Source organism: Manacus vitellinus, unplaced genomic scaffold, assembly GCF_001715985.3.
Source record: "Manacus vitellinus isolate BGI_N305 unplaced genomic scaffold, ASM171598v3 scaffold_10_pilon, whole genome shotgun sequence".
Lineage (NCBI taxonomy): Eukaryota > Metazoa > Chordata > Aves > Passeriformes > Pipridae > Manacus > Manacus vitellinus.
The window spans coordinates 15,141,052-15,158,349 of NW_021938838.1; the positions used below are offsets into that span (position 1 = coordinate 15,141,052).

The 17,298-nt window shown below is 42.5% G+C and overlaps 1 protein-coding gene across 2 annotated transcripts in view; it reads left to right on the forward strand.

Moving 5' to 3' along the window:
- ZNF536 (zinc finger protein 536) overlaps window positions 1-17,298 on the forward strand; it is a 241,721-nt gene that overhangs the window by 126,401 nt on the left and 98,022 nt on the right. Inside the window, exon 6 of one of the 2 annotated variants that reach the window (XM_018086175.2) lies at window positions 3,462-5,619. The exons of the other annotated variant lie outside the window; for it this stretch is intronic. Within the exon in view, the coding sequence (XP_017941664.1) occupies window positions 3,462-3,475 (14 nt within the window). The 3' untranslated portion in view covers window positions 3,476-5,619. Of the gene's footprint in view, window positions 1-3,461; window positions 5,620-17,298 lie in introns of those variants that run through there. 2 annotated transcript variants of the gene reach the window in all.

A 17,298-nucleotide genomic window follows, 5' to 3' on the forward strand; every position in this document is an offset into this window, starting at 1 on the left:
AGTCAGCAAAGGACGCAAAAACTTCAGTAATGCTCGTTTCATTTAACCTTCAAACTAATCAGAAAACTCATTGTCAGAGCTGAACACACATAATAAAATGTATTCAAGTTAAAAAAAGAAAATGTTATCAACAGTTTTAAAGGCTAACAAAATGAAACCTTAAATCCGCAAGCACTTCTGCATAGTTCCCCTGGTTAACTTAAGGTTAGTGGAAGTTTGTTTCTCTTCATCAGCACAGTGTAGATGCTTAAAGCCAAAGCCCTTCTTCAAGCCCCTCTCTGCTTTTCCAAGTGGTCTGATAAAAAAAGTCTGATTTCTAACTATAACATTTATCTCCCTTGTATCCTTAAAGCATTTTGACTTCACAATTTTGTCATTACTTAAACCGAGCCCAATATCTGCCCAAGCATCTGCATGGCCTTACTTGTAAACTTCTGTGTCTCAGTGCTATAAGAACCAATTTAGGTAGTTGGAAATATTTCCAGATTCTTCAAAATCAGCACTGAAAATTGTTAGTAGATTATTTAATTTGCAGCAGGTAAAATCCTCTCTATTTGTGGAGTACTGTCAGTTACCAAAAAGGAGAAAAATACAGCAGAGAAATTAGTCTCTAAACAGATGAGTAAAAAAATTGAAAAACTAAGATTAGTTGCTTTGTATGAAATATCTTTATGCTTTTTCCCAGACATAAGATTTTTAAAACAACAACAGAAAAAACCCTCTAATATTATTATTGAAATGAGGTCATGTTACTTCCATTAGTTTTTTTTTCATCTTCCAATCAATTCAACAGACATTTTATGATGGCTTGAGTTTATATGATTTTAAAGACCATATCCCTTTCACAAGCTCTGCCCAGTGATAATGGATTTGACTTGAAGTATGAAGGAAAAAAAGAAACAACAGAAGCTTCTCTGTTCTACTTTTTAAGCCATTTTTTAATCAAAAATGCAGTGTGAGTTCTTCTTTCTCCCCCCTCCAAAAATAGCCTTTTCAAAATTCTTTACTGACATTCTGTTGAGTGTTTGCAGGATATAAGTATTAAGGTTGACCACTTAAATGCATTATTTCATTTTTCTCTATATCTCACAGCAAAAGTGGATGAGTATAAACAAGCCCCATGTCACTAGTTCTTTTTTTGTTTGGTTGGCTTGGACACCACCCACGTGAAAGTAGTGTTTTTGGGGAGTTTTCATTTTCTCAGTGACATTTTATACTGTGAAATCACACTCCATCTGTGCATGTTAGTGCAGGGAATCTCACCTGATGGTTCTGCGCTTGCCGATTAGCGATCAGGAGCACCCTGTTCATTTATTAGCCTGCCTTCCCTTCTGCATGAAGCTCATGACCAAAGTCATGGTCCCTTTGTCCCCTCTACTACCTGGCAGATCAGAAAACTTGAGACCCACCTCCAGCATCCAATTCCAGGGCATGATTCTTGTGTTCCTTTGTATTTGGGGAGACTCCGTGCATTTGCCATTCCTTTTACAGCCAGTGAAGTGCATGTTGTTGACATCTCAAGAGAGAACACTGATACATTTGATAAAAGTCCTTGCACATTCAGACAGTCGGAATACAGAGGAAATAAAATTGAAATAAAATATTTCGGCTTCAGTGAACTGAGACTGCATCTTTTGACTGGCCACGCTAATTGAGTTAAATTTCTGGCTGCCTAAAAACAAGCTGGGATTTTCAGTGATCCATGTGGATCATTTTTAGATGGCAGATTTTACCTTAAGATAGTGGGTTAGTTTTTAAGTACAAATCTTGGTACAAGAAGGGTTTAATTTCTAGGGGAAATTAACTTACGTTGTTGTTTTGGAAAGTCACCACACATAGGGAAGCAGTCCTCAGTTTCCCTACATGTTGAATGAGAGAGATTGATGATGTACACATAATACATTTATGCTCCTATCATGCTTCAGGCTGTAGGAATGAAAGACACAATTAGGAAGAACCATAATTACTGCATAATAAAGAAATTTTCATGTCAAAATGCTACTGAGAAGAATCACAAATTTTTGTAATGTTTCTCCTTACATAGCAGAATAGGAACAAACAGAAAGAAAGAAAAAAAGAGCATTAATGATTCTAGAGTTACTCCTGAACTGTGCTTGGTTTTGGAGTCTCAAGTGACTATACCTAGGAGTTGATCTTTTTAATCTTTGCTACCCCACAGTTTCTAAGGAGATGCCATGCCTTTCCTTGCTGCTTGGCAACCAGTAGCCCACCGTGGATGGGATATCCAGGTGATGGCTCGGTAGCTGCCTTGAACACCTGTCTACTCTGCTTTCACAGCCCTTGCTGATTTGATAAGTTAAGCTTGGAAGTTCTAGACCTACTTTGTGTTTAAGTTTTGGAAGATCTGTTTTCCTTTCTGTTTATGCTCATCTCTTTTTCTGCTTGATTTCCCACATACGTGTAATTGTGTCGCAATCATATTCTGCCTCCTGTTCCAAGTCATTAATTAACGTGGTTTTTTTGCACAAGACCCTTTATGACAAGACCCTTTCCTTTCTCTCTCCTCCCCTTTAAATTTTTCTGCTTTGTCACAAAGATGGTAAAGTTTCCCTACTTACATTTTCCCCTTGAGAAGTACTCAGGCTTTCAAGGAAGAGCTGGTGGGCTACGGAACTATTGGCCAGAGATAGTCCTGGGCGTTAGCTGGCTGCTTAATGGGTTAGTGCTATTGAACCCACACTTAATGATGTCCAAAAGTATTAGTTCCATGTTGTCTCTGTAAATCTAATTTGCTTCCATTCATGCTTGCTTTCCTCTGCAATTAGTGCTGTTTTCTCCTGCACAGGCTCCACCCCATTATCACTTCTTTCACTGTATGAAAACAGGGCAGGGCCCCTCTGATGCATAGGAGCAGCTTTGGAGTTCTGATCCTGCAAAGGTCTGAGCACTTTCAGTTGCCTTTGCAGCAGAAAGTGTTCAGCATTGCACGGAATTATTAAAATGTTCAGCATTGTAACTTTCTGAAATACCTTCTAAATGTGGAACTGCAGCGCAGACAAGAGGGCTGGGCAAGGGGAAGATCGATTGTGGCAGATTATTACAGCTTTATTGTCACATAATTATAGTGCTCTACCCCAATGTTTAAATAGTGAATTTAGTTGTTGTAAATTGCTTATTGCCACAGGTGTCAAAACCAAAAAGATCATAATGCTAACCCCTTCAGAACTACCACCAACATGTGAAACACGGGAAAAGATTTTTAATTGTTTGTGGTGGCTTCACTTGAATCCTTATTGCAGCTCTCTTAAATTATAAAATCTGTATTAAGAAGCAAAAGGCCTGATATATTGAAGCTCTAGGACATCTACAAGGCAATGGAAGGTCATTTTACTGCAGCAAATTGTAGTACTCCTGCCCATTTAAAGTGTGAAATGCATTTAAGTAACTCTTTGTACTGATCTGCAGTTGGAGGAGTAACCAGACTATTCTTTTCCTTCAAGGCAGAATGAAATGATATGGAAGTTTTACAGCAGACTTTTCTTTACCCCATTATCGTGCTTTTGAAGAGGTTTCTTAGTTTCAGTTAGGAGGTCCAAGGCCTGCTTTTAGAGTACGAACTGTTCTGCTGAACCGGAGATCAGCACCTCGGCCCCCGCCCGGGTTTCAGACACACTTCTGGATGTCGCAGTGCCATTTGCATGGCAATATCAAACCAAACTCATATGGCTTGCTTCCTTTTTTTAATTAACTGGGAATGCCAGTGATCCAGTGAAGTTTGTGTTGCTGGATAAAAGGGCTGGTCTGTGAATAGCATTGTATTTGCCAAATGGTTCGCTAGTCATTTCAGTACAAACAAATGGATGGTGTCTGTAAGTCTGCAAACACTGTTGACATTTAGCCTTGTTTATGTTACTTTCCTTTTGCTGCATATTTTTGGCTAGAAAAGATACTGTCTGAATCAACATTGACTTCCTAAGCAGAAGCTAAGGGCCCAATCTTGCATCCCTCATTCTCGATGAGTAGGACTACTTACATGACTAAGGATTGCAGAATCAGGTCCTATGTTTATTTGACTTTAAATTTCACTGCTTATATTCATGTAATTTAATTTGATTGTATTTTGTTGTATCAGAAATCAGTCAGGTGATAAGTTTGGTATCACCATTTTGTTTACTGTTGAAAACTTTTAAGTTCTTACTGTTTTTCATATTGTGGTGTGACATTCCCATTCCATTTATGTTTCTGGAAATTAACCCCTAAAATATCTGATAAAGCTAAGTGCTGAGTACCTTCTATTCCCAGTGAGACTGGAGGCATTCAGTCCCTCCCAGCACCAGATCTGAAAGGGGGATTGTGTTTGCAAAAGGAGGCCTTGGTATGTGCCTTGATTTCAGACATCAGTGGCCAGCCGCACCAAGGCAAATCCCTAGCACAGAAAGGCTTTTCTTTTCTTTGCAGAGACAAAATAATGATGTAAGCTTAGAGCTCTATGATTTTACTCTAAGTTTCATCTCCTAAACAATATATTCTTATTTTTTTTGTCATATCCAGGTCAAATTTAAATTATAATTTAGGATTAGGCCAAGGCATAGAGATGTTTCCAGGTCTTTCCAAAGTGAGACAATGCTCTGGTTTGTGTTTTGGTTCAGGAATATACATTCTTGTGTCTGAGATATAGTATTTCCTATAACTACTCATAAACACGAGCAATTTAGACATTCTTGTAAGTCAAAACTAAGTGTACGATTAATACCTATTATGAGGCCAATTTTAAACAATTAATTTGACAGCAATTATAATTTTATGTTACAGGCTTTCAGAAATAAATAACCAAATTCATCTTTGTAATCTAAGGAACTTAGGATATCTTTATGCAGAGATGATCTTGTTATGCTCAGTATTGCATATCTGGAATTTCTGAGGTTTGCTCCCACCCATCTAGATACCTGTAGTGCCAGGGATAAATAATTACCTGAGGCTTATTAATTGTTTCAGCAAAGAAAAAAATATATACCTTAAGTGTAAGCATTAATATATGTATACACAATACATCCACAATATATAACAAACCATCATAATAGTACAAAAATAGAGGTCCTGAATATGTTCTGTTATTTATGTGTTTGGCAAGCTTAGGGAATGGACTTTAGTATGAGTGAAAATTCTCTTAACATTTTTAAGGTTATTTATTGTCATTTCTATTTGAGTTTTTAATGGTCCTGTATTTTGTAATGCTTTAGCAGGAAAAAATACTGTAGTTATCTTTTTTCATATTCTTTAAGCAATATTTCTAGCTTAATATATTGTGCCAGGTTTTCCAATATTAACCAAGAAAGACAGTAAAATTCAATGAACAGCACTCTGACATCCACAATTTAAAACCTGTGATTGAAGTGAAATGTGTAAACTTCTAGTGGGTTATCATGTGCTTTGGAATAGAGTATTGTTGGAAGTAATTAGAAAATATATTAAGGTTTCCTGGTAATGAAGGTATGTAAGTTTTAATAATTGTTGCTTTCTGAATAAGTGTCAAACTATATCTTTAAATGTATATGGAGTTACAAGTTAGGTCACTTCTGAATGGAATGTAAAACAATACTAAAATGCTTCAATAACTTATCTCAGTGTTGCTAATAAAAAAAAAGCTGTTAACCATTAGTGCAGTTTTGAGTCATTTTGTTAATTCATTCAAAAAAACTCTCTGAGAAACTGTTGTACCTTTTTGTAGACCAAAGACCACTCGTGCATTCCACAGTTGCTTGATGCTTTGAGAGGCAAACTCTGCAAAGCTTCTTGTTGACCTTGTAAATGCTATTTATTGAAAATGCCATGTTTTGAGGCGTTAGAATGGTGCCAAGTATTATTAGGCAGGTATATCAGGGGGGCATTAGACTTGTTTCCACTGGCAGAGAAAATGTCTTGGGAATGGCGGACCTGCTTCTCCTCTGTCACTATTCAAATCCAACAGCAATTTTTGTGGCTGCCACTGGGTTGAAAATGAGCAATGTGGGTGGATTAAGTGTGTAAGCATTAGTACCTGGGTGCTTGGCCAGGGTGAGCTAAATACTTGTGTCCAGCCCCTACAGCTGGAAATACAGCCTTAGTCAGCAATGGGGATTCAGTGTCTATCCTAGTGGAGAAATACAAGAGCATACAGCCTGGGAGTGATCTCTCTTGGTTAATCTTGCCCAGCCTTACGTGAAGTCACAGCCCTCGATACTGCAGATAGTCCTGAACTCTCACGGAAAGAACGCGCGATAACCGCCCTGGGACTAGGCTCCCTCCTCAGACCCATGTGCCATTCTCCCGAGGCAAAGCCAGCGTAGGATAACGAGCAACGAGCCGTGCCAGTCCCAGTGCTATCACCCAGGTCTGTGGTAAGTGTTTCCAGGATGGGGCCCATAACAGGTGGCCCATTTTTCGGTGCACCGCCGAGCACACAACGGGAGCCAAAGGAGAACATGACTAGGGCTCCCGGTGTCACATCTTCATTAATGCTGTCAGTTCTGAATAGCATATTGGTACTTTTTATTTATTCCACCAAAACACTATGAGTCAGGACCTGACATTTTAGTGTTCTGTGTCATACTGAGAAAAATCTGTAGTTCAGCAGTAGGACAATTATATTATTTTGGAAGGGCTAGAAATAATACAGCATTTGTGAGACAACTGTAACATTTATCCAGACTCAGTGTGAGATTGTTCTTCCTTTTATTTGGAGAGCACTTCCAAAAAAGTATCAACTAGGAGCAAAAATGAAAAAAAAAAAAAAGACAAAAAGTGGCAATTATGAATCCATTTAACCCCCATAGGGTATAATCTCATTTTGTGTAATACCGCTGGCTGTTACATGCCTAAACTTCTATGCAGTGAGCTGTGAATATAGTCCTTATTGTCCTGTGGGCAATATGACTAAGGAAAAAATATCTCCATTATACAATGGAGCATTTGTCTGAATGGCATAACCTAAGGTCCATAACATCAAATCTAAAGTTGTAATTATACAGCTGCAGTCATACTACTGAAGTGAAGGCTGTGTCAGCACTTGTATTATATAAGAAATCCTGTTTTCAAGGGTTGATGAGTCATATGCAAAAAACATTTATCACTAAACAATTGTTCTGATTGTTCTGAAGAAACGTCTAGGTACAGGCCCTTCCCCAGCAGGACGTGGTCATGTCTTCTGCATAAACCATGGCATACTTTGCTAATGAATATATCTTTTTTGAGCTAGGAAATTACCTAGAAAGTTTGGACTTTATGCATTTTTATTACTGTGAAAACATAAACTAGTGGGAAAAAAATCAGGGTGACCAAGGTCTTCTCTAACAAGGATTGTAACAGGTGTCTTTCTCACAAATTATAAATTTTTTTCCCAGTTTTTCATCCCCAGTGTTGCTTTAAATTCCTTGATCTGAACACTTCCTTGGAAGACCCACTCACAATTTTGTTTTTTGAGATGCCTTGAAATCGAGCCTCCCAAGCTCACAGGAATTGTTATTGCCATTTGGAGCAGCCACACATTTGCTGGCAAGGAGCAGACAGAAAAGAGGTTTATTAACAGCAGCACCACAGAGGTGAACTACGAGCACTGTGCATCCCTCCCACGCCAATGTGAAAAGACTACGCTTAAAACCGAGACCAAATACTGGAAACCACAGCAATTTTCCTACTACATGAAACTTCTAAGTAGGTGTGCTGGATGTGAGTGACTTCAGCTAGCAGAGGCCCCTGCCCAGAGCATTGCCATTTACAAACAGGTGTTCTTGAAGCCCCCCCCACATCAGGCATTTGCACCCAAGCCGCCTCACCCGCCCCATTGTCCGTGGAGAGAGACGCAGGCCCAGCCAGTTTCTTTAAGCCGATCTCCTCTGATCCGGGGCGTCTGTAGCGCCGTTCCCTGCATAGAACAGCCATTGTTCAGCTGCAGAGCAACAGTGGGGTAGAAAATAGCATGCCATGCTGGGGATCAGAGAGGGAATTGTTCCTTAATTATCTCTTACTGAAGGAAAAACCTAAGGCATATCCCGATATGTGCCATGACTCTGGCAGAACAAGAGTTGTTTAAAAAAGATTTGGGGAGGGGCGGGATCCCATTTAGAAGCTGGCAATCCTCACTCCTCCTGCCGGTCTACCTGTGATTCACTCACTGACCGTGGAAAAAAATAAGTTTTCCGCTTTGGATTCTCCATTATGAAATGGAAAATAATAGTACTTATCTCCCTGGTAGGAGTGCTGTGAGGATAAATGAATTAATTAATGTTTGTAAAGCACTTTGAAGATGAAGAACATTATATAAGCCCTCAGTGTACAAATGCTTCCTTCTCTAACTCCAGCAAGCTATAAAAATGTATTGATGAAAATAAACACACATTGCAAATACATGTTGGGTGTGTACATCCCTCCCATGCCCCAGCAGCGTGGGTGAGCCTGAACCCAACATCAAAACCTGTCTTAGCCCCTGTCTCTACCCAGGATTGGTGCTTGGGGCTCTCTGCAGCAGCTTTGCCATGCTTTGGCCATAATGTCTTTTCACCAAATCCATAAATTTTTATCTCAGGGCTCTATGGAGCTGGGTTGAGCTGATGAGTGATGGCCATGGTGCAGGTGATGGCTCAGCAATGTGTCTGGTGAGCTGCTCACTCCCCAGCCTACTGCCAGCCTGCAGGTCCTCCTGTCCTGTGCCCATGTGAGCAGGTCCTTGGTAAGACTGAGGTCCTGCCACACTCTCTGCCACAGTCTGTCCCTCCTTATCAGGGTCAGTGTGATGCTCAGTGACCAGTCCTAATGGTGCTCAGCAGGTCCTGGTGTTGCTGCTCACACTCACTGGTCCAGTGGCTGAAGTGGTGTTTGTGATTTTTTTTTTGAATGGCATTGACTTCAGTTCACAACTGAAAGTAAAAATTATTATTGCCTGCTTTTCAATGTTCACATCCTAGATTAGTCCTTGCTGCGCTGTATTATTTATTTTTTTATTCAAGCCAGGAAGTGTGTTTGATCCCAAACAGCTCACATGTATAACAAGGCAAGTTAAGAGGATGAAGGGAAGGAAAACCAACACTTCAGACATACAGAGATGTGACATTTCTCAAGAGAGACATACAAGAAAAGGTTTGTGCATTGAGATGAACAGGTTAAAGATGTAATTCAGGATTTTTTGGGGGCTCTCCTCAGTTCTCAGCCACCACATAGATCAGTTTGGGGACCTTAGGAGAAAGGCTGCCTTAGCCCTAATTGTGTCTTGTTTGTTTCCCTTTGCACACCTAACCCTGTATCAGTCAATGTGCTTGGTTTTCTCTGAAATCCTTTCAGATTATCCTGGTAAACCTGTTGATGGTTCAAGTGCCAGGAGTGCAGAGGTGTGCAGTGCTCCTGGGGGTGCTGGGACCCCACTGGCTGTGGCTGGAGAGCCCCCTGCCCTGCTCTCCACTGCTGGCACTGCGGGCTCTGCTCTCCCTGCTGAGAGCCTGAAGAGGGTGGCAGCTTTTGCCCAGCAAAGTCTGCTGCCATGCCACGTTCATCCAGATGCTAAATGCACTGTGACACATCACCAGCACAACCAGACATCCCCAAACTCTGACCAGCACCAACACACACCCAGTGGCGTGGCTGATTTCTCCATCCCCTGACAGGAGAACCGTTTAATGACGAGAGGGTTCGGGGATGTATTCACTAATCATTGAATAACTGTACATTGGGGTGAAAAAGAAAAAAACAAATCAGAAAAGCTTTCCCAAAGGATAGAGGTGGGAATCCCATTAACATGTTGGCTCCCTCCTTAGTTGCCAAAATGATTGACAGCAGGATAAGGTCAGAAGATGAAAACCAAGCCATGGGGGACAGAGCAGGGAGGGGATGGGGCCAATCAGTTGAATAAAAAACTGAGTGTCAGTGCTGGGGAAGGAGAAAACCGGCACTCCCACTAGAAAAATCCTCACCCTCTGCTCCCCTACTGTTTGTTTGGGGAAAATGCTGCAGCTTAATCAGAATTATTTACAAGATAATGGTCCATTGTTTGTAGTAAGACAGATGCTGTCTGTGGGAATTTGGTGGTTTATTCTCTATGCATTACAGTGCCATTGCTGTGTGCAGATGGGATCACAGTGGTATTGTTGTTATCCACTTTTTGGAAATTTGGAGGATCCTTACTGTGAAAGGAGGGTCCTTAAAGAGAAAAAGAAAGAGTTTTCTCAGGCCCAGAGCTGGGATTTCTCTTAAGGTAGAACTGTGTTCGTACATGTATGGGAGAAGAAAAGGACAAGGTGGAAATGCTTTGCTGGAGACCTGTAGCATGAAGGGTCTCTGGGCTGACTGTACTTGGTGGTGGCAGACATCGTTCAGCAGATGGATGGATGGATCCTGTGTGTCTTTCCAAAGGCGAGGCAGTGCTCCCTCCTTTGCTGGGGTCTGGCAGAGTCACTTGCTTAGCAGGTGGTGTGAGAGGTACACAAACCTATCTGTGCGAGGGTTGGGCTTGCCTGCTCAGTGATCGTCCTCCGGTTGTGTGATTGCAACCAGGATGGTCCCTGCCTTTCTCCCCATGCTGTAAGCTAAACACTGAGCACTTTTCTTTCACCAGAAAACTACATCCTGATGATTTATGGGTGAGGCTGTGGGAAAGGAAAACTCAATTTTCATTGGATTCATACTGGAAAAAAAAAATATCCCCAAATATACAAAGACAAAAATCTTTATTTAGAAGATCATTTTTTTTTTTAACATTTTCCAGCAGAATTTCTATTTCCATAAACATCCCCTTCTGCCCCAATTAGAAAGTTGAGTGTGGAGGCCTAGACCCTGGCCAAAGGGACAGGCCCAAGACGTGCAGGTGGGTGACCCTCTGCCATGAGGGAACTGCTGCATATGGAAAGAATAGGGAGCTTGGGGAGGCTGATGGAGATGGCTCTTCCATCAGCATATCTGGGTCTGTTCCAGCAAAGCATGGGGGACAGCAGCACCCACAGCCCTTTCCCATGACCCTGGGATGAGGGATAAGGATCACTCCATGCAAAGCTCTCTCAGGAGCAAATCCTGCCTTGCCTTTGCTACCTGACCCATGGAAGCCGGGGAGATGAGAAGATCCTCCTCGGGATTGGATAATTGGATAATTGGATAATTGGAGCAAGGTGCAGGATGAGGGGGTGGAGGGTGCCTGGGTGGGTGTTGGGTGTATGTGTGTGCACGCACTTCCTCTCTCAAAAATCTGCTTTTAGTGTGCAATAGCTCACATATTACCTCGGCAGAGATCCGTGTGCACCAAAGGCAACCAAGAGACGACAAATCACCAGAAAGGCTCCAGAGGGGATTTTGAGCATCCACGTCTGGTATCCCAAGATCCATTAGCTTTCAGGTAAAACAGAAAACAATGACCATCTTTTTTGTATGCAAGTTAATTAAGCTGTGTTTCCATCACTGCAAAATACCTGAGTTTCCCCGGAGAAAGCAGAGGGCCTGGGAGCGGGAAATGAGACAGGGAAGGGCAAAGAATGGCTGATTCACAGGTTTTGGGGTCTGTGCAGATGGAAATGGGATTCCAACATCAGCATGTCCTTCTCTGGACCCTAAAATGTGTGGTGGGAAGTGGCAGCTCCCGAGTTCCCCCTTTCCCTCTGGGCTCAGTGTGCTGCCAGGGATGGAGCTGATAGCGTCAGATCACAAGTGGAAACCACTTTGCCCAAGAAGAGGGATCTCCTCTGGCTTTTGTGAAACAGTTTTCCAAGAATAACCTTTGAAGGGTTAGATTGGCACAGGAGATTGCCATTCCTGAGTGATTGCATTTTTCCTAAGTATCTCCAGTGGGATCTGCACAGGGAGCTCTAAGTTTTTTTTCTCTAAGTCAGCATTTATTTGCAGAATCCTAATTTTGTATTTCCTGACATTTAAACTTTTCAGCCTAATGTTCTAATAAGGATTCTGTCTGTCCATCTAAATAAAGCTTCGTTCTAATGAGGACACCATCCATCTCCCGAGATGGAGCCGTAACGACTTCCAGCCTCAGTATAATTTTAGCCAGGCTCCCTTCCCCACTGTCTTTCCCCACAGATCTTTGTTTGGGGTGAAAATTATCTGTTTGGGGATGAAGATGTGCAGGATTTCATATTGGGTCAAGTGACTGAGTTGTTGTGTGAGCCTCTGCTTTCTCTCTGAAAAGGGGGATTTTGCTCACTCCCTGTTGTATGTTCAGTGCCTGTTATTTCCAATTTTGGTTCGTAAGACTGTGGGTTTTCATGCCAATGATTTTCTGTTTGAGTTGTTGGAGTAGGGAGGGTGTGGGAGCATGCCAGTGTCAAAGGTTGTCACTTGAATGGTAATTAATAACATTATCAGGCTGATTATGTGTTTAGATGTCCAGAATCAGGAGTGAATTGAACTTGTTAAATTTAATTCCTACCTCGGAATGACTGGGATACTGGCGTGCTCACCAGTCTTGCGTTTGCATAAAGGACAAAACTGGGAATTTGAAAGGGCAATGACTAATGAGAATTGCTGAAATTCTGGGCTTCTGGCATTCTCAGGGCTTCTCCTACAGCACCATCACTCCGTGAGCTCTTGCCAGGCAGAAGAAAGCGCAGATCGGGCGCCCGATAATGTTTATAGAGCCCGGTCTCATTGTGTCAGGGGTTGACTGAAACGTGGAGTCATTTGAGATTGGAGATTATGTCTTTTAAGGTCCTGAAGAGCCGTTTCACATGCGACTGATTACCTCTGTCAGAGGCGGGAGAGCCAGGTCCCACCTCGGTGGGTGGGATCTGAACTCATGCTTTCAGAGGTCAATAACAGGGTTTTTAGACCTTTGTGCTTCTCAGTCCCTTATAGCCAGACCTTTTCTGTTAAAACTGTTTAAATTACAAACCAGTAATAAAAGGATCATATGTGTTTCCCACTGAACAGGTTCTTTAAGGCTATTATGATAATTAAAAACATATGGTGCCTACACAAGTCAGAGGGAAACCACAGATGTACAAATTAGGTATTATATAAGGTTTTTCTTTTCTTTTTTTTTGCCCTTTTAAAAATGACAAGTCAAAGAAATACAAAGAGATAAAAATGATAATTTTTTTTGGAGATGGTAGGTAGCATTTTGGATTTTTAATCATGAAATATGTAAACCACCTTTCATAAATAATCAGAGCAAACTCTGTAAGCAGGAAGAACAAAACACTAAGACTGCAGTATTTATGGAAGGAATAAGGAAACACTTTGTTTCATACAAGTTATTTGAGACCAGGAAACCTTTTGCATTTTTTATGATGTTTCCCTGCACAGACATGGAGGATTATATTTATTAAATATTGAATTATATTGAAATTGGATTGATGCAGCCAAAGGAGGACTTTCTTTGTATTCCATTTTTTTCTCCTTTTAAAAAAGGGAAATGTACTCATATTGATTGCAGTACAAGTAGTCATTTGTTTTAATTTAAAAATATAGGATTGATTTTGAGAAGGTGATAAATACTGCTAATAAAAAAATTCAAAATGGGGATTTATAATGATTCTCTGTTAAGTCAATGGTTTAGAGAGGCTAACTTATAATAAAAGTAGAGACGTGCTGAAATATCCATAGCTAATGGGTTATTTGCCTTTTGCTAGTGCTGCAAACTTTCCTTGGTTTGCTGGATCCCGCTCCAAAAGGCAAAATGTCTGTTATCTAACTCTCCTTGCTCCTTGTTTTGTTTTCCTTGTGCTAAAAGTGGGCAGCTGAGGGTCTGCTAAGGGGCCCCCTCCCTCTGCTGACATGTACAGGTATTCCATAGACGGGCTGGATCCAGGTGTGGGGTCTGAGATTGGTACCTGCAATGGGTCTCAGCTTCCCTGGTGGTGCTGTGCAGCTCTGCAGGTTTCCCTCAGCCTCTGCACAGATCCTTCCTTGTGGCACGTGGGGTGGGCAGGTCTCAGCAGCATCGGAAGTGGCCCCGAAGCCTCGTAGCTTTTGCTTTGAGCTCCACAGCTCACGCAGCACCAGCATCTGCCTGGCACCTTGCCCTGCCTCTGGCGACAGCAGACCCTCCTCTTCCCACCTGGGACCGCTCGGGGCTTGATGCCTCCTGTGTCCCTGCAAGGAGCAGGACTGCAGCAAGTCCGCTGTTGTCAGAGGGGTCAAAGAGCATCCCACCAGCACAGGGCACTGCAGTCTCAGAGAGGAAGGACACTCCTTCTCATGGCTCTCATGGCATGGAGAGCACCCTGGCACTGCTCATTCTTGGGTTCTCTCCTATCCTGATTAGAGGGAGTCTGTGGTTGTGTCCCCCTCACCTCCCCAACGCCAGGAACCACCCCTGGCTGTGCCAGCCCGCGCTGCAGTCGGGCTGGTGGGACTCAGCCTGGGGGATGCTGTGTCTCCTGCCCTCGGCAGTGGCACCCTGGGCAGGCAGCCTGCATCTGCAGATCCTGCATCTACAGCCAGGATCTCCCCCCAGATGCAGTGAGGCCCTTTGTTCTGCTCACTTATGCTTTGTTCTGTCTCCCAGAAAAAAGTAGACAACTTTTTTTTTTCTTTCCAAAGAAACTTTTAGAAGAGCAAAAAAAAGCAAATCTGGGGAAATAAGAACAGGAGAAGCCTGATGCTAACACTTCAGGTTTGCAGGAGTGGTGGCTGAGCAGGCATTTCTGAAGGGAGTCTTTTCTTTTCTTGAGTGAGTGATAGCAAACTCAGTGTTATTTCACATGTAGGTATTACCATTTTAACTTTTACTGAGGTAAAATAACACCTTGTCACTCAGTGCAAATACCAATCACAAAATGAATTAATTGTAATAACTGTTGTCAACAGAACAAAAGACTTGTTGCTTTCCTAAGCAGATTTCAGTGCCACTGATAACTATATACAGAGGTTCCCTTTGGGCTTATTCAGTGTATGCAGTCAGAACATCATTTAATCTGTCTTTCTCTGTATTTTGTTGTAAAAGTCTCAGAAATTGAGTTAAAAACCTGTATTTTTTACATATCATTCAGCATGCACTTTTCTAGTCTATATGATTTTTTTTTTTTCTCACAGAATTCCTAAGCATTTTTACTAGTTAATTAACACATTTTTTGTGGCTAATTTATTAAAGAATTAACAAGTTTATAACAGTCTGCAGAATCTGTTGGTTCCCTGTATGCTGTGATGGACTATTACTTTCAGAGAGGGTATGGGCAGCTGTTTTGCTACACAAAATTCATTTTTGCTAATGAGACTTCTTCAGCCAGTCATCTTTATCCAAAGTGAACACTGCTGTCCCAATAGATGGGGAATTTTCCTTTGAAAAAGGGGGAAGAGAGAAAAAATTATCCAAGAAAAGCAAAATTCTTCATACTTGTGCTAACCACAAATTTATTCAAGCGAAGTTTGGGATGGGGGGATACTAATTAACCAATTTCACAAAGGAGCCTCAGTACAGCAGGAATCGGTGCCAATATGCTCTACTCATTTTACATGGCTATTTAGCTTAATAATTAGAAACACTATGGCATGTCCTCTATATTTCATTGCAAATGCTATGTATTTTCTTAAAGAAACATACATTAATATTGCAGCCTGGGATAGTCAGACATCACTGCCAATAGAATAGACACTCATCAGAAACTGACCCAGAGAGAAATTAAAGATCCATTTTGCATCCTTGTTTAACAGAATATGTATTTTAGGTTGGTGCAGCCCCTCTCTTGGCTTTGTAGTGGGTGATGTTAGTGCCATGCAGCCTTGACGCAGGGAATTTCCGTGGTTTCCCCTCCAACCCTCTGCTGTCAATAACATTTGGTCTGTCTTTCTTGTTGGCAACCGCTGTGTCTTCAGCCACCAGTTGGTCAAATGTTCCTGCTTCTGCTGGGGACTTGCTTTTCATGTGGGCAGCACAGCTCTGCAGCTGCAGCAGAGCATCTGTGTGTGTCACAGGGGCTCCTGGTGCTGGGGAAGGACCTGCTTGCTCCCTGCTCTCGAGGGGTGACACATGACCCTGTGTGAGCTACAGCTCTCACACGCTTCTCTCCTTGTTATTGTTTAACATAAGCAGTCCTGAATGTGCCACAGTGATTTTTCTCTCATGTACTTCCCATGGCAGATGGGACTGGAATATCTGTGATGATTGTGCTGGAGCTTGAGTGGTTTTATTTCAGCAGCCTTAGGCCAGGGCTGTGGATGATCTTGTGTGGATGCACAGGGATATAGGAAGGCTCTGCAAGAAACTATCCCTGCAGTTCAGGCATTCATCAGAGAGGAGTGGCTGTGGGAGGGAGCTGCCCTGTGGTGCCTGGAGGTGCTGTGGTTGTGGTCCTTGGGCCCCGAGAGTGGCTGGTGTGCTGCAGTGGTTTTTGTGGCATGCTGGTTTTGTGCTTGGACCAGCTCACACTCAGCACTGCCTGAATTCTGCTGTGCCTCTGACATTACTCCTCAGCTTGGGGCTACAGCTTACCTGCAGACATAAGGATTTGGACAGAGGAGGCAGCGTGAAAAAGATTGAATGGCATCTGCTCTGTGTTCTAATGCTGTGTGGGTGAGGATAGCAGCTCTGCTTGGGATGCAGCAGGCATCCTTGGATGGAATCATGGGGGGCCCTCAGAAAAAGCTGGTGTTGAAAACCTCAGGTCAGGCTGGGCACAAATGGGACAGGAGGAAATGTCCACTCCCCCCGTGCCAAACCTGGAAGTGTGTGCTGTGTGAGGGAACAGGCAGGGAGAGTGCAGTGCTCTTTACCCCACTGTCTGCTGCCCCCCTTCCACTCACACAATTATATCCCAGTAAACCTGTTTGAAATACAGAAAAAACTGCCAGCCCTCCTATAACACCATCCCTTGTGCTGACCAGTGGTTTTTGCTGGTTTGACTTGGCTGTCACATTCTTTCTCCACGATTCCTTTGAGGCATGTTAATGACGGTGTCCCTCCAAAGCTGTAAACTGAGGGGCTCTAGGTCAGGTAGCTCCATCCCTGGCTGTGAGCTTTCCACAGCAGAGCTTGGCAGCCCTGGTGACTGGCAGGATGGGCACCTGTGGTAGGTTTTGTTGTCCCTGGGGCTGATTTTGGATTTGCTTCTGAGCTGTAGCTATTCTGTGTTTTCTCCTGCTCCTCTTTGGGTGATTAACTGCGAAAAGAAGCGTTTCTCGTTTCTGCAAGCCACTCCTCTCCCTGCTTCTTGGCACTAGTTGCTAATCAAAACAGGTCTTTGATAGCCAAATGGCATTTGGCTGAGCCAAACAGAGAGCTAGACACACAGGCTTCTTGTGATCAAGCGCTTTATTAATGTGAGGTTTAATGCAAGTTCACTCGCAGCTTGTGGACCCCATGGTAAATGTTCAACAATCTAATTCTGTAGCACTGTGTTTTATTTAGCATGAAAATATTCCAGGGCATAAAAAAAC